The sequence below is a fragment of the Manacus candei genome, unplaced genomic scaffold (genome assembly GCF_025592945.1).
Source record: "Manacus candei isolate 608988 ecotype Guabito, Panama unplaced genomic scaffold, ASM2559294v1 h1tg000139l, whole genome shotgun sequence".
Taxonomy (NCBI): domain Eukaryota; kingdom Metazoa; phylum Chordata; class Aves; order Passeriformes; family Pipridae; genus Manacus; species Manacus candei.
The window spans coordinates 1,298,067-1,322,335 of record NW_026138187.1 but is presented as its reverse complement, the minus strand read 5'-3'; the positions used below and the strand labels follow the sequence as shown (position 1 = coordinate 1,322,335).

Genomic DNA, 24,269 nt, shown 5'->3' with positions numbered 1-24,269 from the left:
TAGACTGAGGGAAATACCAGAACTCAGGACGTGCAGGCTGCGTGGGAGATTCTCCAGCCCTCCGGCTGCCCGAGAGCACCGTTTCCTCCCCAGACCCACAAAGCCTCACCCAGGAGCCCTTGGCGGCGACAGGCACGGCCACGTCCATCCCCAGCCCTCGCACCTCCCAGCCTTGCCCCCTCCCCGTTGGCACCCACACGTCCCCCTCGCCCCGCTGTGCTCTGGCAGGGTCTGGGGGAGGCGGTTGTGGGGTGAGGGCCGCGGGGAGCCGCGTGCCCTGCAGCGAGGGGGCCGTGAGGAGCCGCGGCGGGAGCGCGTGGGTGTGTGCGAGCAGGGCTGTATATCCAGTCTGGCAGAGGGTGTGCCTGCTCACACGCCGGGGAGCCGAGCTGGGAGCAGGAGCCCTGAGACACTCTCGGCCAGGGGACGTATGGCAAGGAGGGGCTCGGCAGATTAACCCCAGTCCGAGCCCGTTCGCCGTCGCCCCGTGTCGTGCACGCTCAGGTGAAGTGCAGCCCCCTGTCCCCCCGAGCCCCACAGTCTGATCGCAGCCATGCTTCACTCTCCACTGAAAACAGCCCTGGCATATGAATGCTTCCAAGACCAGGCCAGTTCCACGCTGGCTCTGCCCTCAGATCACAAGCTGAAGACCAAGGGCACGGGAAAGCAGCGGGTCCAGGAGCAGGTGATGATGACGGTGAAGCGGCAGAAGCAGAAGTCGTCCGTGTCATCGAGCGTGGGCCACTCGAACAGAGGTAAAACCCTGGACAGTGAGGGGGTCCCCTCTGGGGACAGGGCTGATGCTCTGGGGAGCTGTTGTGGGGTTTTGTTTGTGGGGGACAGACTGGTTTGTGTCTCTCATGGTCACCCCAAGCAGGGGATGCCGAGGTCTCTTGCACTGGATGGAAGAGTTAGGACAAAACTTGGAGCTGGATACCTCAACTGTCTCCCCAGTGGAGCTGATCCCCCGGGAGTGCTGCACTGCTCCACATCCCTGAGGCTCTTGGACATTTTGGTGTGGTGCTATTAACCAATTTTCCCCTGGGTCTAAAGCTGGAGTAGCTTCCTAATTTTGCAAATCCTTCCTCTGCAAGTGCTTCCGTGGTTGGAATTCTCCACCATCCCCTCCCGTGGATGGGCAAAGCTAACAGAGCTGCTCCTGCACGGTGCCATGGGGCTGGAACTGGCCACACTGCGGGGCTCACTGCCTCCTGAGCGTTGGGCAGGTGAAGAGCAGGCAGCTGTGCCCACTCACAGGGCACAAACCTCGACTTGGATTCGCCTCTGGAGCTCCCAACACGTCTGCCATTTGCAGGCTCAGAAGTGTGGGAGTCTCTGGGTCACCCTGGTGTGAGTGGCAGGAAGGAGCTGAATTCAGAGAAGTGTCCCTGGCCTTGGTTTGGTGGGGGTGTTTCAAAGCCCCCTCCATTGTGCAGAGGAGTAAAAAGGGGTGTTGGGGTCTGGGTGGCCGTTCCAGTTCCATGCACTGAGACTGTGCCACAGAAAACAAGCAGTCAGCTGAGTCCTGGAGCCAGGTTTCCTGCTGGAATACCTTCCTCTGTCGCTCAAGGCTTGGCAAATCGTTTTCTTTGCCATCCTTGTGCCTGGAGAAAGCTGGTGTGGAGGTAAAGCTGGAAGCTGCAAACTCAGAGCGTTGAGACAGCTCAGTGCAAAATCTCATGAACTTGGATGTGCTCTGGCAGTAAGAGAGAGCTCTGGCCTGTCTGAGTCCTCCAGGGAGAGGAAAGCTTGAGGCTTTGGGGGTGGACAGGTGTGCTGAGGCTAAGACTGAATGTTCAGCTGTGTTTGGAATGAGCAGAGTGTAGAGGGAGTTTGCTGGAAAGCTGGGAGAGCTGTGCCAGGCTCTGGTACTTTTCTGGGGGAACTATGCCTTGCCTGGCAGCTTTTCCAAGCTAGATTGTGAGGCCAAATCCAGCACTGGTGAGGTGTTGTGCTCCAGACACACGTTTTGGGCTGGTTTGCCATGAGAAGCCGGATGGCACGAGGCTGCTGGGTGAAGTGTGGACATGGTGCTCCTATGGGAGTCATCCCGGCTCTAGGCATTGGAATTGCTGGGATGGGGGCAACAGAGCAGGCTCATGGTGGAGGGCATGTGTGCCATGTTGTGTGGTGGTAGGAATGTGCCCCATGTTGGGGCACTCCAAAGGGGTGAGGGGGGAGCTGGGGCAAGAAGAGCTTTCTTCTGCCACCAAAGTGGGAGATGCAAATCTCCTTCCACCTCCAGAGGGCTTATTGCTTTTGTCAGGGGCCAGACCTGACAAAATAAAATACAAGCCAGGATGAGATGAGGGGCTCTGGATGAGCATCAGGGCACTGCCAGCCTCCCTTTCCAGTGGAGGGGCATTTCAAGGGGAAGTGGGCAGAGGAATATCTCCCACTGCTGCCCATAGGCAGGATGGAAGGGAGGCAGCATGAGATTATTCCGTTTGGAGAGGAGCCCAAGTGAAACCTATGGGACAGGGTAAAAAGAAAAACAGCACATTCCCAAGCTGCCCGTCTCTGCTTGACAAGCTGAACCCCTCCTCCAGCCACTTTTGGGAATGCCTGGGAATGGGAATTGCATGGAGATGTGCAGCTCTGGTTTCTGTGTCCCAGGGAAGCTGAGTCCCATCCCGCTCCCAGGAGCTGCCTCCACACACAAGGGCAAGGCTGTCCCACTCCCACCACGGGGGGATGGCCAGCATGAAGGTCCTGGTGGCTGATTCACTCCAGCAGTTGCTCTGTCAGTGAATTTCTGGATGGAATCCCAGAAGGGTGAGAAGTTGCCATTTATTCTCAGGTTTTTCTCCTGATTGGTGCCTGAGCTGGTCAAACTAAATTTTCAGGTATTGGCTTTTACTGCTGTTGGCCAAAGATTAGCTGGGCAGGCCCGAGAAGGAAAATTAATGCTTCCTGCAAACAGGCTACATGGGTCTGCCAGACATGGATCCTGCCTGCCCAAATGCTCCTCCAACACCAGCTACCTGGGATTTCTCAGAGATGCTCCTCAAAGGCAGCCCAAGCCAAGGTATTCCCAAAGCCCCTTGCTTAATGTCCACATGCTTTGTTCCCCCTGCACCCAGACAGTTCCCTGTGTGTGTCTGGGCAGGTGTTGGTCCAGGTCCAGGTGTCTGTTGCTGCATTTTGATCTGTGTTTTGAGCCAGAGCTGAAGCACAGCCCAGAGCTTCCCCCAGCTTCAGGAACCAAGCATGGACATGGAACCCTCTTGCAGGGATGGGTGGTGGTGTATCCCATAACTAGAGCTCCTCAGGAAGGTCAGCACACCCTCCCTCAATATCCTGCTGATTGATGGATACAATAAAATGAGTTGGTTATTTGGAGTCCAGCAGGTCACAGCGTTGTGGGTTCTCTCTGAAGATCTGGTGTCACCTGGTAGGTGGCACAAGTCACAGAAGGGCAAGGTGATCAATCTGGGCTCAAAATGGTGTGCACTGGGGTAGGACAGTGAGCAGAAACCAGTTGCCTGCCCCCACAATGGGTCTTGTCTCAGCACAGCAGCTACAGGTGTTCCAAAGGATGACTGCATAGTCTGGGGTTTGGGGGGGTCTCTTGGTTCTTTGGGGTCTGCCCTCCTTGGGTTTTGGATCAGTGGGGTGTGTTCTCCTCAGGTTTTGGGTCTGTGGTATCTGCCCTGGGGCATATCTGTCCTTCTCCCCATGGGAATACCTGACTGGATGGCTCCCACTGAATTTGTGAGTAATGCAAATTTCCAGGGAAAATGAATTTCACTGGCACAGCAGCAGAAAAGGCCAGGCCAAGCTGAGCCAGTTCCTCGTAGCCAACAGTGCTGGTCTGCAAAGTCCTCTGGCTAAAGAAAAGTTCTGCCTGTGACTTGTCACAAGGAGTGTCATATCCAACTGCCTCATGGCTGAGCTGGGATTGAGAGGATTCCTGTGCTGGCTGTGGCTGAGAGGGGAGAAATCCCACTGAGCTCTGATGGGATCCCACCTAGTTTCAATGGGGGTCATCACACTGATGTGAAGGAAGGAGGAAATTTTGGGAGTAGCAAGTCTTTTGAAGACTTCTGTACCCTTCCCCCAGCATGATTCAGCGAAAGCCTCCCACTCTTCCACAAACCTCAGATTGTTGGGTCAGAAAAAAGTACCAAATCTCTTTATCTCATAGGCCAGAAGCATAAACGAAGTTTGGTCATTCCTGCAAGAATCTCAGCGTCTGGGATTTCACTACCACCTCTCTCCTAGAAGGCACCCAGGCTTTGCTTTGTGCCTCCCACAGACTCTCTTCTCTTACTGTGTTTTTCCTATGTTTAATCATCCTTATTGTTTGAAAGCCGTGCATAGTTTATGATTTAACTTGTCTAGCCTGCACTACAAGTGCCAGGTTCTTGTCTTGCCTTTCCCTGCCACAGATTAATATTTATTAACATGCATCCTTTTCCACAATGCTCCACGTTGGCTTTGTGTGTCCAGTTGAAGCCTTTGCTGGCACTTTGAACCCAATTCTTCCCCTTGCCATCAGCTCTCAGCTTTGAGAGGAAAGCTGCCTTTGAAGAAAGCAAAGAACTCATCAAGAATAGGCATATTGGGTTAGGCAGAAGTCTCAGTTTGCTCTGCAATGATCCATAATAGGGACACAGAGGAGGATAAGGGCAAGGGGAGAATGTAGTGGGGGCCCACAGGGGTGCAAAGTGCAAGATATTGCAATTCTTACCCATTTTAATTAGATTTTACCCTCATGGATTCTCCCAGTGAAGGTCAATGAGATTTTAAATTGACCAGGTTTTGAAGGAAATGTCTTGGGGGAATGATAACCTGGGAGGGGGAGAGGCTGAGCAGCCCTCAGGGGGATTTCCTGTCCACAGTGTGGTCACTGGGAGGCTGAGCTTCATCTGAGGGATTTGAACCACGTCTTTTCTGCCTCTGTTCCATCTGTTGAGTGGTCCTTTGTTATGAGGAGCAGCTGAGGGAGCTGGGGGGGCTCAGCCTGGAGAAAAGGAGGCTCAGGGGGGACCTTCTGGCTCTCTCCAACTCCTTCACAGGAGGGTGGAGCCCGGTGGGCATCGGGCTCTGCTCCCAGGGAACAAGGGACAGGACAAGAGGGAACAGCCACAAGTTGTGCCAGGGGAGGTTTAGCTTGGATATTTGGGAGGAATTTCTTCCTGGAAAGGCTGGTCAGGCACTGGTCCAGGCTGCCCAGGGCAGTGGTGGAGTCACCATCCCTGGAAGTGCTCAAAAGGCCCGTGGATGTGGCACTTGGGGACACGGGTTAGTGGTGACCACAGCAGTGCTGGGTTAATGGTGGGACTCAGTGACCTTAGAGGGCTTTTCCAACCTGAGTGATTCTCTGATTCTCTGTTATCTACTACGAATATGGTGGTTTTAATTGGCTCTCTGTTTGTTCAAGTGCACGTGGGCACTTCAGAGACCCAACCAGCTGGGCTGGATGACAACAAATGGGACACAGATATATGGACATAGCTAGAAAAAAGCACCAGGGAGTCACCTCCCCCAAAGAGCATTTCCACACCCTGCAAAAGTGTGGGGTTTTTTGAGATTGTCTGGTTTGATCCCAGACTCTGAGGACCTGTGACCAGCTTGTACGGTCTTTACCCTTGAGGTGGTTGAAAAGAGGAATGTCCTTCCTCTCCCTGAGGGCTGATGACACCTCCAAGCTGGTTCTCAAGATGAACCTGGCAAAGAAGTGTCTAAACTTTCAGAAACAAACAAAGATGATGTTTTCTTTAGCCACCTCCATCAGAAAATTCCCAGGTCCTTCCTGCCCTTCAGACTGAGCTCTCCAAGCAATAAAATCACAGTTGTGTGGTGGCAAGAGAAGCATCTTCTCCAACCAGCAAGGTGACTTCAAAATGCCTTGAACATTTGAGGTTCTATATAATTATGTATTTATAAGCTCTTATATACGAGTTCTTCGAGGTGAAGGCAACTCTTCCACAACTGAAGGACATAAACTTGCATGAACTGCCCAGTCTCCTGAATTCAGCCACATAGCGGTGAATTTATCCAAGAAAATCAGAGATGTGCCCAAACTGGCTTATTTTTTGGTGTCTCCTTGTTCAAATCCAAAGTCCTTGAGTCTTGAGTGCAGTGCATGGCAAGAACAGATCCTGAAAGGAAAAGCTGGTCCCCAGGGAGGGCTGGTCAGATGGACCTGCGAAGTCATGCCCAAAAACCCTTTCTTGCACCTGCTCCCTCACTGTGTCAGCAAAATGCTCCCTGGTCCTCCCTCCTGCAGTTACATGGTGTTTACAGAGAACAAGAGGTCGATTCAAAGAAGGAATTCCCAGGAAATTATCATGGGATGGCTTTATCTTTGTGCTCAGAATTATGGCTATTAGGTAACTCTGGCCCAAACTTCCCATTTCCATCCCTGCCTTTCTGCTGCTGAGGCCCAGCACTAATTCCTGCTCTGGGAATCCCTGAGCAGTGAGGGAGCACAAGGTGAAGGACATGGCTGAATGTCCCATTGCATGGCCATGGCCATGTCCATGATTTATCAGCAAGTTCTGTGCAGCTTTATATACCTAAAACAATCAGGGCTAGAGAGATGTCCATAAGGAGCAATGCCCACCAAGGCTCTGGCCTATGGAAAATGAGGTCCTGTGGTTTCCTGCACAGGTGAAAACACCTCACTGTTGCCTAATCTGCACTGGGTGATGTTCTCCAGGTGCTCCCATCCCTACAGACTCACTCCTCTCTTGTTGACAACAGAAAGCAAATCTCATTATTATCCACAGGAATCATCTTCCTGAGAAAATGCAAGAATTTTTAGCCACAAACCAAATCACCATAACAGGTTCTGGGAGCCTCAGGCAAGGCAATAAATCAGGTTTATTCCAAGGATCAGTGGCTGTAGAAGACTGGAGTGGCTTCGGGGCCTTTGTGGTTGAGCTCATCCAGTTTATCTAAGGGATGAGTCTTATCAAACAATCACAAAGATTAGGATATTTCTGACATTACTCCCCAGTTTAGGTGCATAAGCTGAGACAGGTATGTCCTGATTTTGTACTTTGTTAGACATTCAGAGCTTCCCCTGGAAGTTAATTGGAGTGTAGGGTTTGCATTTCCTCATAACGGGACCTGGGATGCCACAATTCTTGAGCACTTTTGAAAATGAAACTTAAATGACCTTAAACTCTTTTGGACCACCTGAAGGGGGTTAAGAAAATTTCACTGTGGAAAGAAAATGACTTGCTTCATTTTTCCCTGTAGTGATGAACGTGGAGTAGAATATTTTTGGGACGGATCCAAGGTTTGCATTGCCAAAGGCTACTGGGGAGAGACAGCTTTTGGAAGGGCTGGGATAGGTAAATCCAAACACCCTGGTTATAGCACTGAGGAACAGTAGAAGTGGCTGATGGGTTCCTCCTGATCCAAGATGTTTAAAAAGCATATCTGAGATCTAGACTCATTTATCTCGCCATCATCCCAAAAATAATGATGGAGCTTGATACATGTTCAGGAAAAGAAAGGGCAAACACCCCAAGTGATCTTTTAGAGATGACATTAAAATTTAAGGCAGTGAAATTAGGCTTTTTAGTGTTTGACTATTTTAGATCCCCATGTGTTAAACAGATTTGATCATCCTTTACCCATTGTGTTTGTTATTGGCTATTTATTGATTTTAGCAAGCCTTGCTCAGGCTGCTTGTGTTGATGTGGTTGTTGGGACTCAGACACAGAAAGGCAGACCAGGGAAAGGGTCAGGAATGGGTTTTTCCTCCAGAGAGGGAATTTGAATTTATCTCCAGGTCAGAACAAGGGAAGAGTGTTCCAGGGTCAGACCTTCCAGGCTGTGCAGCACAAAATATCATCAAGTTCCTCTCATATAGCAAAGAGGAGACCACCAAGCTGATCAGAGGGATGGAGCAGCTCTGCTGTGAGGAAAGGCTGAGGGAATTGGGATTGTTCAGCCTGGAGAAGAGAAGCTTCAGGGTGACCTAATTGTGACCTTCCAGTACCTGAGGGGAGCCCACAAGAAACATGGAGAGAGACTGTTTACAAGGGCCTGGAGTGACAGGACAAGGTGGAATGGCTTCACACTGACAGAGAGTAGGTTTATATTATCTATTAGAAAAAAATTCTCTGCCATGATGGTGGGGAGGCCCTGGCACAGGGTGCCCAGAGAAGCTGTGGCTGCCCCATCCCTGGAAGTGTCCAAGGCCAGGTTGGACGGGGCTTGGAGCAACCTGGGCTAGTGGAAGGTGTCCCTGCCCAAGGCAGGGGATGGAATGAGATGGGCTTTGAGGTCCCTTCCAACCCAAACCATTCCATGATTCTGTGATTGTGTGACCTAAGACACTGGCCTGGTCTCTGACCCCTTCTGCTTGTCTGCTGTAGATTTTATGGCACTGGGTCTGTTGTGCTGAAAACCTTAGGGTGTCACCTGTGGTCTGAGAGCTGGAGTTTCCAAGAGCTATTCTGGAATAAACATCTGCTGTGAGTTGCCTGCAATGGCAAGGGCTCAACTTACAGCCTTTATTTTCTATGTTCCTGTTGAGATTTATAACTGTTACTACTCTGTAACTAAACTTGCTGGAAAAAAAGAGCCTTGTGCTCTGAAAGGTGTCCAGTGGGCATACTTTCTCCTGCTGAAGACATTTTTTTTCCCTTTACAGGTTCCATGTATGATGGTTTAGCTGATGGTTATGGCTACGGGACATCCCGGGGCAGCTACTACACCAAAACCCAGACAGGGAACAGCAGCTGGGGATACCCGGTAAGATACTCTTTGATCTGGGAACTGTGGCTTGCTCTGAGGTGCTGTACAGAAAGAACCCTCTCACAGTCTTGTAGGAAGGTCACAGTGCTTCAGAAACTTGCCCAAGAGAGATTATGCACCACTGTGTTCTCTTAGAAAGTGATTCAGTGCAACGGAGGAGGATGATTGAGGACCCTCCATCTATGTCTTATGTGCTTGGGGACTTCAGTGTGGACAAGATTTAGTTTGGTTTTGTGGATTAATATCGACATGAAAGGGTTTTGAAGCTGTCTGAAGGATCAGTGTTGGGGTCAGACTCTTAAAGCTCAGTTCAAGTTTGGAGCACATCCATTGCTCACCTGGAGCAGTTTCCACTTTTGTTTCTGTGCACCAAAATGTCCCTTTGAATAACATTAATGTGGTTGAGGGGTGATGACCAGGGGATCTGCATTAAAACTGTGTTGCTATTCCCAATCTCATGCTGGTGCAGACCCTTGCTAGATATTCTCTGTTCTTGGAAAAAAAAACATTGTCCAGTTCTCCCGCAGTGACTTCCAAAAAAATTGTTACAGATCGCCAGAAAAAGCAGAGGTGAGATAGTCCTTGTCTTTGTGCAGGACATCCCACAGAGTCCTGGTCCTGTCCTTGGTGACAGACTCTTGGTACACAAGGAATCACTCCAAACCACTCCACAGTCCACTGGCACAACTTGTGCTCATGTTCCACCTCAGACCTGTGTTCTGTTTTTTCCTTGCTTTTCATCAGCTCTGAAGTAGAAAGGAACAATTCAGCTCTGGGATTTGAATATGAGAAAAGGAAAGGGCTTCTTTCAACAACTCTGGGACTGCAAAGCAGCTCTGAGTCAACTATCAAAGGCTTGAACCAGGAAAGGTGCTTTTGTTGGCTTCAAGCACACAGACAGAGGGTTGCAGCTTTTCCTGGTAGCTGCTGGATCCTCTGCCTGTTCACAGCATCAGCATTCCTCAGCTTCAGAAGGATTCCTGTGTCATTCCCAATGGCCTTGGTGTAGCACACTTGCTTCAAGGCAGTGATGTCTCTTGCTGGGTTTGCATCATTAGGTTTGCTGCATGTTCATCAGGAAAACTGGGAGCACTGGAGTCTCTTTGAAATTTTTATTTGCACCTTGTCTGTTGTCTTGTTTCAGTGCCTTTTGCTGCACTGCTTAAATCCCAGACAGAGGGGTTTCTGCCACCAAAAGGGTGACTATAGTGACTGTGACTGGAAAAGCAAGTCCAGAGGAGGCCACCAAGTTGACTAAGGGGATGGAGCAGCTCTGCTGTGAGGAAAGGCTGAGACAATTGGAACTCTTCATCCTGGAGAAGAGAAGGCCTTGGGGTGACCTAATTGTGGCCTTCCAGGACCTTAAGGGAGCCCACAGGAAACACGAAGAGAAACTATTTACAAGTGACTGGAGTGACAAGGGGGGATGGCTTCAAACCGCCAGAGGGCAGGGGCAGAGGGGATATTGGGGAGGAATTCTTCCCTGGGAGGGTGGGGAGGCCCTGGCACAGGTTGCCCAGAGAAGCTGTGGCTGCCCCATCCCTGGAAGTGTCCAAAGCCAGGTTGGACAGGGCCTGGAGCAATCTGGGACAGTGGAAGGTGTCCCTGCACATGGCAGGGGGTGGAACAAGATGAGCTTTACGGTCCCTTCCAACCCAAACCAGTCTGGGGTTCTGTGACGGGTCAGAGCAAAGGTCCATCCATTTAACTGTCCTCTCTCCATCCCTAAGACCCAGCAGAAGGGTCTGGGCATGGTAAACTGGCAGGGGTTTTGTGGCCACCAGAAATTTGCAGCTGAGGCACCTCCTGAGGCAGAAGTGGAGTCTCCGAGCCTCATAAGTGAAATGGTTGTGAGGTTTTGTTTCAATGATATATTTCTGTTGTCCATTGTGATTCCTGAATGGAGTTTGTTATGCTTTGTGTAAGCAGAAATGCTCTGTCTCAGCCATTTCAATAGTTTCTGGATGAATTTCTTGTTAGAGAGAAGAAGCTCAGCCCAGCTCTGCAACAGCCCTTTGAGCTCATGCTCATGTTCATGCTGGGAACATGGTACTGCAGTCAGTGTTGCTGGTCTGAGGATTATTGTTTAATTTTGTTCTTCCCAAATATTGTGACATCTGGACAAATCCTAGATAGGTAGGAATGCCACTGGCTGCTGGGGATTTCAGCCAGCAATGGTGGTGTTCTGGTGAAGATCTGTTCTGAAGATCAGGGCCTCCACTAGACACCAGAGTCCCGTGGACACAGAATTTCAGTCACTTGTGGTTCACCATGGACTCTGTCTGTTTTCTGACTCTTCTGCTGTTATTGATGAGAGAAGGTCTGTCTCCAAATTTAAATGTCTTACAAGCCTTTTGTTTCAGAAAATTTTGGTAAAGGTCTTCAGGACCTGGGCTACTGTTCAGGACTGGGACTTGTGAAGGATTCACAGTAAAATCTGTCTTACCTAACTGTGTCTATCTGAAAATCAGCCATTTAGTCCTAACAAGTCGTCTGGCCTCCTCCCCTGGCCAACAAAGAGAGAAGTATGAGGAGGTGATTCATCTCCTATATCTTGGAGATCTGTCAGGTCAGGATGAATCAGCCCCTCTGGATTCCTATCTCCTGCCACTGGGAGCTGGATGGGAGCAGTCACATAACAGGCTGCAGTTCGGGGCGATGAGTCTCAAGTGCCATTGGCACATTGGAAAATATAACCTCAAGCCTAAATCTGCTTAACAAGCTTAACAGACATCATACTCCCCAACCACACTGAGGAACCTCCTCCATTTTGCTTCTTTCCAGAAAGTATTAAAGGTTTACACACCTCCATCAGCAGCCTCCAGCCTGGGCTAACTTGAGCTTTGGTCTACAGACCTGTTTGAAGTCTGTGTAGGTCCTAGGCTTTCTAAAAAATGTTTCCTGTTTGCAATCCCCAGGTTGTAAGGCATGAAAACAAAGATAAAGTGAATCTATTTTTGAAGAATGAAATTGCTGGACTTCTTTCCAGCTGGACCTGGAGCTGAGAATGTGCCTCAGAAGCAGCAGAGTCTTTGAGGTACAGAGGCAAATTCAGATACTTCGGGGAAATGACCTAGTTTTGTATTGAGGAAAATTGCTTACTCTTAATGCCCCTGGAGCTAAAAAGGTGTAGCAGGCAATCCATGTCCACGTTGCTGCTCCACAGCACCTGCAACTGAGACACTGCCCTTAAATTGCCTTAATCCAAGACATTGCCTTAGATGGTGATGTTAAACGACAGGAGGTTTCCTGTCTCACCCACAGCTTTTAAAAGCTGTTATCCCTGGCTTCCTCCTTTTGTCTTGACTTGTGTCTTCCTGAAAATGCGTCTTCCCTTTTGCTTCTGTGTTTTCTTCCCAACCTTATGATACTGATGTTAAAATATTAGAGCAAAAGAAATGATAGATCTGGAGGAGGAGAGCTCTCTCTGGATCAGTCAACTTGGCACAGGCTGCTCAGGGCAGTGGCAGAGCAAAAAATGTGTGGATATGGCACTTGGGGATATGGTTTAGTGGTGACTGTGGCAGTGCTGGGGGAATGGTTCCACTTGATGAGCTTAGAGGGCTTTTCCAATTCTGTGGAAAAACCATAGACTTAATATTTCTATTCTAACACTGCTGACTGAAACCTTTGATTTACCCTTTATTAAAGATTACTTTCTCTTTATTCCTCTTGTACAGTGCCTTGCTTGCAGCATTATTGTACCTGGCACTGCAGTGAGTAACTGCTCGAGTAGGTACTCACTGTAGTACAAATAGTAGTAGTAGTAGTAGTAGTAGAAGTAGTAGTAGTAGTAGTAGTAGTAGTAGTAGTAGTAGTAGTAGTAGTAGGCAACACTGGAATCAGTGCCACTGCAGAAACAGGCACTTGGACAGCAGAGGTTTGCACTTGTCTGCAGCATTTCCTTGGCTCATGTGCCAGGGGTTGGCTCAGCCTTCAGGGATGTTCAGTCTTCAGGGATGTCTGACCTTCAAGAAGGTTCCTTTGCAGAGAGACCATCCTGGGGTGCACTAATGGGTTAGGTGATGTTTCAATCCAGGTGCTGTCGAGCCTTGAAGACCCCTAGAGACATTTGTCACCCTACTGACAATGTGAGTTCTGAGTGGCCACCAGTTTCCAAAGCCACCCAGCAGGAGCTGTGTGTGCTGTGTCCTGATGTAAGGCCTGAGCAATGCCACAGGTCCCACAGGAGGTTCAGTGGTCACCACCACGATTTACACAGACAAACCTGAGGGAGGTTTAAGGAGGCTGAACTAGGGCACCCAGAGTGGTGCAATCACGGCAGGAGAAGTCCCAGCATGAGCTGCCCCCTTGATTCTGACACCTCAATACCACCCCTTCAATAGGGTCTGTTCAAGGAGTGGGCTCAAAGCCAAGGGCACAGCCTGGTGGTCCCTGAGTTGCAGCATGTGTGGTGCAAAACCCCAAACACCACAGAAGGCAGAGTGTGGAGTGCCATCAGCAAAGACCCTCTGAGTTCCACTGCCACCCTGCACTTGCCTGGGTCTGCTGGATTGGCAAGTCCATCCCTGAAAGAGAGTCAGGGGCACTCCCAAGTCCCATGTCTGTCCTGGCACGATCAAGATGAGGCAGTACCAGGACAAGGTGCAGAAACCCACACGGGCTCCCTGTGCTGCTGCTTCCACGAGAAGGACACACACTGGTCTGGTGTGGGTATAAGCCCCCCCAGGACTGCCCCAAACAAGGGGCAAATGAGCCCCTGGTGTGCTGGGTTGGAAATCTTGGATGTTGGGATGCTCTGCCTTCAACAGGGTGAGCAGACCCTCATCCCCACAGAGCTGACCTCAGCCTGGAGCTCTCACAGAATCACAGAACTGTTAAGGCTGGAAAAGACCTGCAAGATCACCGAGTCCAGCCTGTGCCCAATCCTGCCTTGCCACACAGCCCAGAGCATTGAGTGCCATGTCTAGTCCTTCCTTGGACACCTCTAGGGATGGGGACTCCACCACTTCCCTTCCAATGCCTGACCACCCTTTCCAGGAAGATATCCCTCCTAATGTCCAACCTGAGCCTCCCCTGGCACAACTTGAGGCCGTTCCCTCTCGTCCTTTCCCTTGTTCCCCGGGAGCAGAGCCCGACCCCCCTCGCCTCCCCCCTCCTGTCAGGGAGTTGCAGAGCCAGAAGGTCCCCCCTGAGCCTCCTTTTCTCCAGGTTGAGCCCCCCCAGCTCCTTCAGCTGCTCCTGCTGCTCCAGCCCCTTTCCCAACTCCGTTCCATTCTGTGGACACACTCCAGCCCCTCAATGTCTTTCTTGTCATGAGGGGCTCAGATGTTACTTCAGTGAGGAATGTCTCTGAGAGCAGCCCTGCTCCCAGACCAAGGAATATTTGTCAGGCCTAATGGTGCTCCAATTAAAGCAGTTAACTCAGCTGGATCTTGGCACAGAACAGGTGGGGACCAGTGGCTATTGGTCCACCTGTGCTCACCACTGCTTCCCTCAGGCCCCACTGCTAGAGCCTCAGGCTCTGTCCTGCCCTGCCCCCCCCAGCTGGGTCCCTGTAGCAATTATGTCAGTTATGGCACTAATGAAAAACACACACTTTGGTGATCCCTCTGCTCTAGAGACTATAAAAATTCTTAACCAAATGGCCTCTGTGGGAGAAGGTTGCACAGCTTTCTCTCCCAAGTGCTTTATCTGCATGTGCGTTGTCACTGTGGGGCAGAATCGCTTCCTGCTATCCCTGCCTGGCTTTGCTTCCATGGACAAACATCTCCCATTGTCAGTGGGAGCTTTGTTCCACTGGGATTTCAGGTCCAAATGTGTCATTTCCTGTGATGACGCATTCAAGTTTAAAAGAACCCCAAAATAGAGTGGTTTGGGCAATCTTGTCAAAGAAAACCAAGATTTAGAGTCATTGCACTTGGTTGCTTGGTCAGATCCTGTTGTCCCTGTGAGGTTTTTCAAGAGGCTTCACACTTTGGAGTAGCAAGTTGGACATTGCCTTCCCTGGACAGAACAAACTGAACAACCGAGACCTAAATCTCAGCTGCATTACAAAAAAACACTCCAACAAATGAAAAATCATAGCGAAAGGCAGCACCCAGGAGAGGTGGGAAAGAGCATTTCAGAAACAGATAAACAATGTATTTGCTGGTTTTGCAATTTTTCTCCCTGCGATGGAGAGTGCAGGAGGCAGCAGCTGGAGCGTTTCGCAAGCAGCACCAGGAGTTTTCCCCACCCATCACTCAGGGTGGGACCTGTCATGTTGCACCGCCTGTGCTTTGCCCTCCAGCCTGGGAGAAACCTGCTCCTGACGTGTTTATACGGAGCCCTTCACTTCTCCCTGTCTGCTGCTCTAGAAACAAACAAATTGCAAGGGGGAAAAGAAATGAGAGCCAGGTAATGAACTGATCGCGTCCTCAGATGCAGGAGGCAGAAACACCCATGGAAAGGCAGAGCTGGCACCAGAGCAGCACCTTGCTCTGTGCCTCTGCTTCTCTGAAAAGCAGCAGGAGGGGAGGGACTTTTCCTGACAAGCAAAGGAGTTTACGGAAGAATAAGAGAGAAAAGGACTCACGACCAATGATTGGGACAGTGGCATTTTGACTTTCTCTTTAGAACCAGTTGTATTCCAGCTGAAATAAAAGGCTGAAGATGTTTATTCACCTGTTTTGTGAGACTGTTGGATATTCCAACTGCTGTTCCTGAAACATATTGCAGGCTGAGAACTGGTGATCCACAAATGCTTATTAATTTACAGGCAGGCCTGTGCTGCTGCCAGTGCAGGGAGGCACTTACTGCCTGGGCCTGGCAGGAGCACCAGTGCTCCCAGTGCTGCCTTTCCTCCTGTCCCTCCCTTCCTTGTTTTAATATGAATGAACATTTGCCAAGGCCTGGCCTCAAACAGTTCACAGCAGGGAGGAGAAGTTCAGGCTAAAATTCAGGATGTTGGGTTGCCTGGCTGCACATGAGCGTCCTCCTGAATCCTACAGGACACTGGAATGGCTGGAATCACAGAATCATGGGATGGTTTGGGTAGTGGGGACTGTAAAGCTCATCTCATCCCAACCCCTGCCATGGGTAGGGACACCTTCCACCAGCCCAGGTTGCTCCAAGCCCCGTCCAGCCTGGCCTTGGACACTTCCAGGGATGGGGCAGCCACAGCTCCTCTGGGCAACCTGTGCCAGGGCCTCACCACCCTCACAGGGAAGAATTTCTTCATAATATCTAATCTAAACCTACTCTACATCAGTGTGAATCCATTCCCCCTTGTCCTGTCACTCCAATTCCTGATGAACAGTCCCTCTCCAGCTTCCCTGTAGGCCCCTTCAGATCCTGGAAGGTGCTGTGAGGTCTCCACACGATCTCCTCCTCTCCAGGCTGAACAGCCCCAGCTCTCCCAGCCTGTCTCCATAGGGGAGGTGCTCCGGTCCCTTTATCATCTTTGTGGCCTCCTCTGAACTTGCTCCAACAGTTCCAAGTCCTTATGTTGGGGACACCAGGACTGTAGGCAGTACTCCAGGTGGGGTCTCACCTTAGCAGAGTAGAGGGGGATGATCACCTCACTCACCTCCTGCCCACGCTGTGGGATGAGCCCAGGACATCATTGGCTTTCTGGGCTGCAAACTCACATTACCACAGGAATTGTGTGCTGGAAGGAGAGACCTACCAAACTGCCCTGACTTATCACTTCCCAAGGGGAGAAGTCTTGGTGACAGCCTTCCAAGCCCTCCAAAACTGTTTCCAGATCTTTCAGTGCAGAGGGAATCACTGCTTTCTGTCCCCACCCCACTCTGAGGGACTTCCTCACCTTTTCCAGCATTTGTCCCCACTCCTGAAGGGCGGAGGTGTGGACCTGGCACACCAGGCAAACACCCACAAGCAGTGGGCAGATGCAATTCAGGCTATTAGGAAACCTCGGCAGCTTATGAGGTTTGAAGGCCAGAGATTGATTATTTCCTTTCACTAATGCTGCTCTTCACAGGGAAAGCTCCCCCTACATGCAGAATGGCATCAGCAAAAGCTGTGAGACGGTTGTCAGGTGGCTCCTTAAACCACAGACTGTGTAATAGGATCACCTTCACCTTCAGAGATGTCATCTTTCCAGACAGGCACTGCCTTGCTCCTTCTTTGCCGTGCTTCCTATCTCAGGGATCACTGCAGCCAGGGAAGAGATCACAGCTCTGGGAATTCCACTGCCTTTCCCACCATTCCTCCAGGGACAGTCTCTGACTTAGCTGGGTCAGCATCCAAACTGGGGAGAGAGGTTTTAGTCTGAGAAAGCTGCTCTGAAGGCACAGACACGGCCCTTTGCTGAGATCAAGAAGGGTTCAGTCTCTGCAAGGGTTCATAGGGACTCTTTGGCAAACAGGTCTGAAATCCACTGAAGCTGGCAGGACACCCCTCATCGATTTGGAGGCCTTGGATCAGGCTCCTGCTGCAAAGAGGAATTCTAAGATACCAATTAGGTCCATGCCACTTGAAAGAGATTAAAATGGGCTCAGCCAAGCATCTGGTAGAATCAGCAATAAAAGTCATGCACTGACTTTGGTAATGAGCTTCACATCACACGGCAGCTATTTTCCCATGAGTTTGCAAAAGGCTTCCCCGCCCTTCCAGGACCTGCACTGACTTGCCATTCAGGGCTCCCTGTGTTGCAGAAAGGTGTCTTTCCAAACAGGCAGTGGCTTTGCTTCACCCATCCCAGGGCTGGCAAGGAAGAGAACAATTCAATCGGCCACTGAAAAACCCAGTAGGAAATCTAGAATTGATAATTCTGTACCAATAAACAGAAACACACTCACACCTTCCCTCACCCGCCCTGCCACAGTGTGAGAGCTCTGCAGAGCAAACAAAAGCCTTAGATAAACAGGTTACTCTTCCAGGGTTGGCTGAATCAGGTTCAGCAGATGCCCAGGGGCTCCACAGCTCTGCCAAGCTTCTGACAGCCCTACAAAATAAACCCAGCTTAAACTGACTCATAAAGAAAACCAACAGGGCTCACGTCTAATGAGCTGGTGTCTGTCCTGTGGCAGCTGCCAGTGGCAAGCCCTGGGAGTGGGTTCCCTGCTCCATGGGCAGTAAAGTCCACCCTGCACCTTCCCACTGCAGCCCTGTCCCATCCCTCACTGTCCTAAGGGTTTATAAACATGGGAAAATGAATTAAAAATGAGGATGATGTCACTTTAGAAGGGCACACACAGTACATCATGACTTCATGAAAGGTCACTCTGCTGTTGTTGCATGTGCTGCATCCCAAGCAAAACTGGGATGGAGAGAACCTGTGTGCATGTCCATCCTGGACATTTCACAGAATCACAGAAAAATGCTGAGTTGGAAGGGATCCACAAGGATCGAGTCCAACTCCTGGCCCTGCACAGAACCATCCCTAAGAGTCACATCATGTGTCTGTGAAGCATCCAAATGCTCCTGGAGCTCTGGCAGCCTTGGGGCTGTGCCCACTGCCCTGGGGAGCCTGGTCAGTGCCCAGCCACCCTCTGGGGGAAGAACCTTTTCCTGAGACCCAGCCTAAACCTCCCCTGACACAGCTCCAGGCCACTCCCTGGGGTCCTGTACCTGGTCCCACACAGCAGAGCTCAGTTCTGCCCCTCCTCTGCCCCTCCCGAGGAAGTTGTAACTGCAATGAGGTCTCCCCTGTCTTCTCCAGCTGAACACACCAAGTGCCCTCAGCTGTCCTCATAGATTCCAGAGGACTTGCTCCACTGCCAGGGAGCCCCTGAGACCCATCACATGTGCCTCATCCTTGCTCTTATCACATCCATATTGTTCTCCCAAACCCGTGGCACCAAACCCGGACCCACAGTGCTGCAGCACCAGCAGGTTTGTTTCTGTGTCCTCTGCAGTAAAGGCAAAGAGAATTTGCTCCCCTTTCCTCCCCTTCCAACAATTCAGCTCTTTAGATGCCCCCAGAAACAGCTGCCCAGCACATCACCAGCTGTTTGGGGATTGCCTGCAGAGAATTCCCATTTCTCTGTCATGTGGTGTTTCTAGGTTAGGAAATATGAATTTTTTTGCAGTGACATGAACTATTACACCAGGCACAGGCTTTTCATGTCTCCATGGAAATAGTGAGGTGCCAGTGTTGACTTTTGTCTCCCAGCCAAAGAGACCCTTGGGTGGCCTTAGCAGAAAGAGGCACCTGAAGTACCACTGCTTAGAGCCAGATGGGAAAAAAACACTTTGACCCAACAAGGGACCACAGATGAGCTTTCCCCAGACAAACCAAAGGGGGATGGGACAGGCAGTTTTATTTTTTAGTTCTTTTTATCCCTGTTTGCTGCATGTCTTGGAGAGCTGCTTCCCAGAGTGTGGAGGGGGAGCAGGGCACAAACTCAGTATCATGGGGCAAACAGCAATAAAATAGCTGTATTTATTTTCCTTTGTGGAGTACACAGCTTAGTGACTTGTCTCTCGTTTGGATACAACCCTGTAAGCTTCTGGATGCCAGCACTGACATCCAGAAAGTTTAATATTGCAAAAGAATATTGAATTTATCCTTGGTGTGGCAAACGATGCAAATCTGAAGGAATTCTGGTGAAGTGGTGCAGTGATTTTGAACTGACAGCTGAACAGCTAAAGCCATTTTTTGTTTTGTTAATTGCAGATGATTTATTTTACCACCTTTTATCTTTTCTTTTTTTATTTCCTGGCTTAGTCACCTCACTTTTTATTGCACATCCTGCATTGTTCCCAGAGCATCCCATTATGTGAGCTGATGCTACACACCTTGTAACTCATAAGCAGATATTCATTGTCTCCACTTGTTTCTTGGCACAGTTTGATTCAAGAATCACTTCTTACTCATTTTTCTCTCCCTTTACTCCCTTCCTAAGGAACAACTAGATGGGAGGGGAAGACAATAGCATTAGGAAATTAAAAATAAATGCAGGCACTGTTGGAAGGTGAGAAGGTGGCATCAATTGTGACGACAAGAGATGTGCTGTGAGCTCCTTAGACCCTGTGTGTCTTGGCAATAAGGCATTTTCTCTGTTGCCAGGGTCATATTTGAGCTTTCAGTTCTGCTTTAAAGCTCCTGGATGCCACATCCTGATCAGTAAGTGTCCCAAATCAGGTTAGCGTCCCAAATTTAAGTTATCTATTAGAAAGAGGTTCTTCTCTCAGAGGGTGGTTGGGCACTGAACAGGCTCCCCAGGGCAGTGGGCACAGCACCAAATAGGCTGCCAGAGCTCAAGATGATCCTCTCAGGAACATGGTGTGACTCTTGGGGATGGGCCTGTGCAGGGCTGAGGGTTGGACTCGTTGATCCTTGTGGGTCCCTTCCAACTCAGCATGTCCTGGGATCCTGTGAAATATCAAGGCAGGGTTTGATACCTTTGTAAGGGCTGCAGGTGGGACAACCTCCCACAGATTTGGGGCCACAGAAACACCTCAGAGCCCCAGGGGGTTGGCAGCCGTCACGCCCGCACAGGAGCGGGCTCGGCCACACGGGTCTGCAGCTCCCTCCTAACAGCTCTGTGCCCTGTTTTGTCGTTGTCCAGCTGTACAACGGGACCCTGAAGCGGGACGTGGAGAACAGGCGCTACAGCTCCTACAGCCAGATGGAGGGCTGGGGCAGCAAACACTACGGCAAGGCCGTGTGCGGCCCCCGCGCCGGCAGCGACTACTGCTTCGTGCAGAACATCAAGAGCAGCCGCAGCGAGCCCGACCTGTACTGCGAACCCCCCCGGGGCACCCTCAGGAAGAGCCAGGTCGGGGGCCGGGCAGAGCACAAGACCACCCTGAACCGCCAGAGCATCTACAGCAGCTGCAGCACTCAGCAGGGAACTACCAGGACAAGTAAAAAAATGCCAGCACGGGCCCTCTCTTGCCCCTCCAGCAACAAGCCCGACGTGGTCTATGCCCAGCCTATGATGAGCTGCAAGCAGGACGCGGTTTATGGGCAGGCTCAGTCCAGCTCCAAGTAAGTTTGCTGTGATCTGGGTGAGCGTGGATGTGCTGGGGAGGCCCTCCCATCAGAGCCGGTCACCTGAGCTGCTCCACAGCCACTGGAGATCTCTTCCCAGGGCACCCCGTGCTGGATCCCGCCCCGCAGCAAAGTGGGTCAGATGAGTCACGCTCTTGAAGGGTTTATTTCTCTTCCTGGGCTGTGGAGGGAAACCAATATGACTGAGAAACCAATGTGACTGGCTCGGTGTAGATATCTCTGCTGTAGCCGTGTGGTGTTGGGCAAGATGATGCCTCAGTCTCTGTGGTGGCATTAACTGACAGCACCTTTGCAGGATGAAGGTGGAGGGGAGAAGAGCAGAGAGCCTGGTGTGCGGTCTGGGTGCCTCTCCTGGCTGTCAGGCTGCTTCAGTTTGGCAGAAAACATACCTGAAAAAAAACACAACTGTCTTTGAAGGAGTTGGTTCCTGAGGGTCTGACTCAGAGCAGAGCTGACAACCTGCTGAGTGGTGGCATTTACCTCTTTTCTTTCCACCTTTCCTGTGCTTCATCTGCCCAAAAGGTCTGATTTGGGTTCCAGAAAAAAATTGAGTCCAAAATTGAAATAAATACCCTAATTGGAATAATTTGTCTAGTCAGGAAAGAGGAATCAGTGGAAGCTGTTAATTCCTTGCTGTCCAGAGCATCCAGTCCCATTTGGGTTAGGAAATATGTAAGGGTGGAGGATAGTCCACCATATGTCAGCATCAGATACCTTCTTGTCGAAGCTGCCTACAGCAAAAGGGCAGACAAATCCCCCCAGGGAGCTCAGACACTCCCAAGAACGTAACTGGGCAATGCAGCAGAGTTCCCACTAAAACTCAGCCTTGTTTGGGTGGTGTTACTGGGGTGTTGGTTGAAAGCTGCCCCAATAGGCCGAGCTGCCTCCAGCTCTGCAGCAGCAACCATGTTCTGCTGTTCTAATTAGAACCTCTGTACTAATGGGCTAGAGGAGGGTCTGCAGCTTCCACAAGCGTTTTCCAGGGGCTACTGCACTACTTCTGCTGCACCACCATCATACACGGCTTGCTCTGCACCCACCCAGAAGTTCTCACAACTCCCAGACAGATGTGACAGCTTGTCACACAAACCCTAGAAGCTCCCAAGCTCATTCCTGGTGTTCCCTGGTCCCAAAGAGAATTTGCACACTGCAGAACAAGAGTGACACTATTGAAATGGGCTCATAGACTTTGTCATAACTCCCACCAAAGGCCAGAAACTGTTGAGCCATTGCCCCAAGGAATGATGTAGATATTGAGAAAACCCCCTCACAGTCAGCAGTTTGGGAGCCAAATCAGGCCCCTTTTCACATCTGAATGTTCCAGATTTCTCTGGCTAAGCCTCCCTGGTTTTGTATTGAGTAGGAGTGTGTCCCAGGGCATGTATGCCAAGAAACATCACTCACCCATTAGCATGTTATCATGAAACCTTGGCTACCCATGTGCTCAGTTACTTCTTGTTTAACACGTGCAAAATTAGCCCTGGCCAACCCAGACCACTGGTGGCAATGCCTTGCTGCTGTCAGCAGCTTTGTAAATCCTCTGGAAGAGGAAACAGATGTTGCCTTAGCTGGGAATAACTTGTTCTAGGGGATTTCTGACTAAAGAGCATAAAAGTGTAGTGAAAGGGATGGCAGAACGACTAAACATGTGGCTGCAGCTGCCTTCTTCTGGGGAGAACACTGCTTTTGAGAAGTTAGTCCCAGGCAGGCTCTGACCAAGCCAAGCCCTGCTCTGCACAGTGCTCGTGGTTATGGGCTTGGTCATTGCTTTGAAAAGGTCACTTGAAGAATGATGGCATTTTCTGAGGAGGAGAAATGCTGTTGTGAGAGGAACCTTCTCCAGTGCTGGGTGCCCCTTGGTTAGGGAGTGGTTCCATTTATACACTTCTCCTGGCTTGGGGCATGGCCCATCTGGCAGAACTGGTTCTGGTGTGGAAATGTCGGCTCCGAGTCGTAGGCTCAGCTGGGGCTGTGTCCCCTGAGTAAATCTGATCTGGCTGGGGCACACCCCCTGCTCCACCTGAGACTGCAGAGCTGGACTGCTGCTGAGGGCAGCTCGTGCAAGGAATTCTGCTCAGAGGAGATGAGGTTGGCAGCAGTTGTCCTTAAAGCTTTGGAAGCACAGGAAGGAGTTTTCCTCTTTGGAAAAATTACTTGTTTGGAAGACTATTGGCCCCTAGAAAGTATCTGGCAGTCACTGTTAGCCTTGTTCTGCAGTGTGCTTTGGGTGGGTTAGGACCATGTCTGGGCTCTCCTTGCTGTGTAGGATTGTTGTGTTTGGAGGATTCTCCACTTGGAGATCTCAGTATTCATTTGGGTCACCTGATCTTTGAGCAGGGAGAGGTTTGCTTGTAGGTATGCCATTATCAACCTGTGCATGCAGGACAGGGCTCAGCTGGGTCACAGCTGCTGCAGTGCCCAGTTTGGGGCTCTGTCCTTCTCTTCCAGTCGTTCTCCAGGTGGAGTTTGTGCCTTTGTAACAGGGATAATTTTGTGTTGGGTTTTTGTGCTGTGAATCTCCTGTGTGGGTGGATGTCTTGTCTGCAATTTTGCAAACCACCTGCATGAGCCAGGGAAGGGCTGGATGCTTTCCATGCTTTCCAAGGTGATCCATGTAGTGATTTCCATTGCTGTGAGAGTGATTGCAGTGGGACCTGTGATCCACTGGGTCTGTTTGCCACACAGAATTCCTCTACAATTCAATGGCTGTGGACAGTGTCATTGCTGGTTCAAAAGTGGTGCTTCTAAGATGTCCTCTGCTATGGATCTGATCTCCTTGGATAGTGTGAGATGAAAAATGGGTGACTGGGTGTTCTCAGGTAGTGAGAATGGTGTGGAGATATCAAAATACTGAGTGTGCAACAAGTATTTGACTGAGTGTCAAATACTGTACTGAACAGTCCCTCTGCATTTGGTCACAAAGTTATTTCATTTCTGGAACTATTCTTGATTGTGTGATTGCTGCTTTTTATTGAGCTGGCTTTGGCTGTGTGAGACATGGAAGAGCTGTTTCTTTGATAACTATCTCTCTGAGAGTCCTTCCTCTTACAACAGCAACTCTGATGAAGGCACCTTTCCTCAAGCTCACTGATGAGTAGTTTAACACCTAAATGTTTTTCAGGAAAAGCCATTCTCTGATTCTCTGATAAACTAAACCATGACATAGTCTTTTACTCACCCCATAGCATTGGTTCTGGTGATGAAATCTGAATTTTGCACTGTTTGCCAGATCAGGAGGTTGAGCAGTAGTGACTTGCTTGGAGAAAACTCCTCTTGAAGTCTATTCTCTTCCACTGGCCCTGTTGTTATGATCCCGCCTCAGTGAGCAGGATGCTCCTTCTGATGCCCCTTCCTTTCTTTCATGAAGAATTTCTTCATGGAAAGGTTTGTCAAACATTGGAAGGGGCTGCCCAGGGAGGTGATGGAGTCCCCATCCCTGGAGGTGTCCAAGGAAGGACTGAACGTGGCACTCAGTGCTCTGGGCTGGGTGACAAGGTGGGCATCGGGCACAGGGGGGACTCAATGATCTTGGAGGTCTTTTCCACTCTGAATGATTCTGTGATTCCAGGCATACTTCTCTATAACCACTCAGGGACATAAGCCTTTGGAAGCACTATGTCAT

The 24,269-nt window shown here is 50.3% G+C and overlaps 1 protein-coding gene across 2 annotated transcripts in view; it reads left to right on the top strand.

The window, feature by feature from the left end:
• Positions 1–202: 202 nt before the first annotated feature.
• PKP1 (plakophilin 1) overlaps positions 203–24,269 on the top strand; it is a 50,236-nt gene continuing 26,169 nt past the window's right edge. For both annotated transcript variants that reach the window (XM_051771660.1, XM_051771661.1), the window contains exons 1-3: positions 203–755; positions 8,618–8,718; positions 20,202–20,623. In XM_051771660.1, the coding sequence (XP_051627620.1) occupies positions 554–755; positions 8,618–8,718; positions 20,202–20,623 (725 nt within the window). In that variant the 5' untranslated portion in view covers positions 203–553. The remainder of the gene's footprint in view (positions 756–8,617; positions 8,719–20,201; positions 20,624–24,269) is intronic.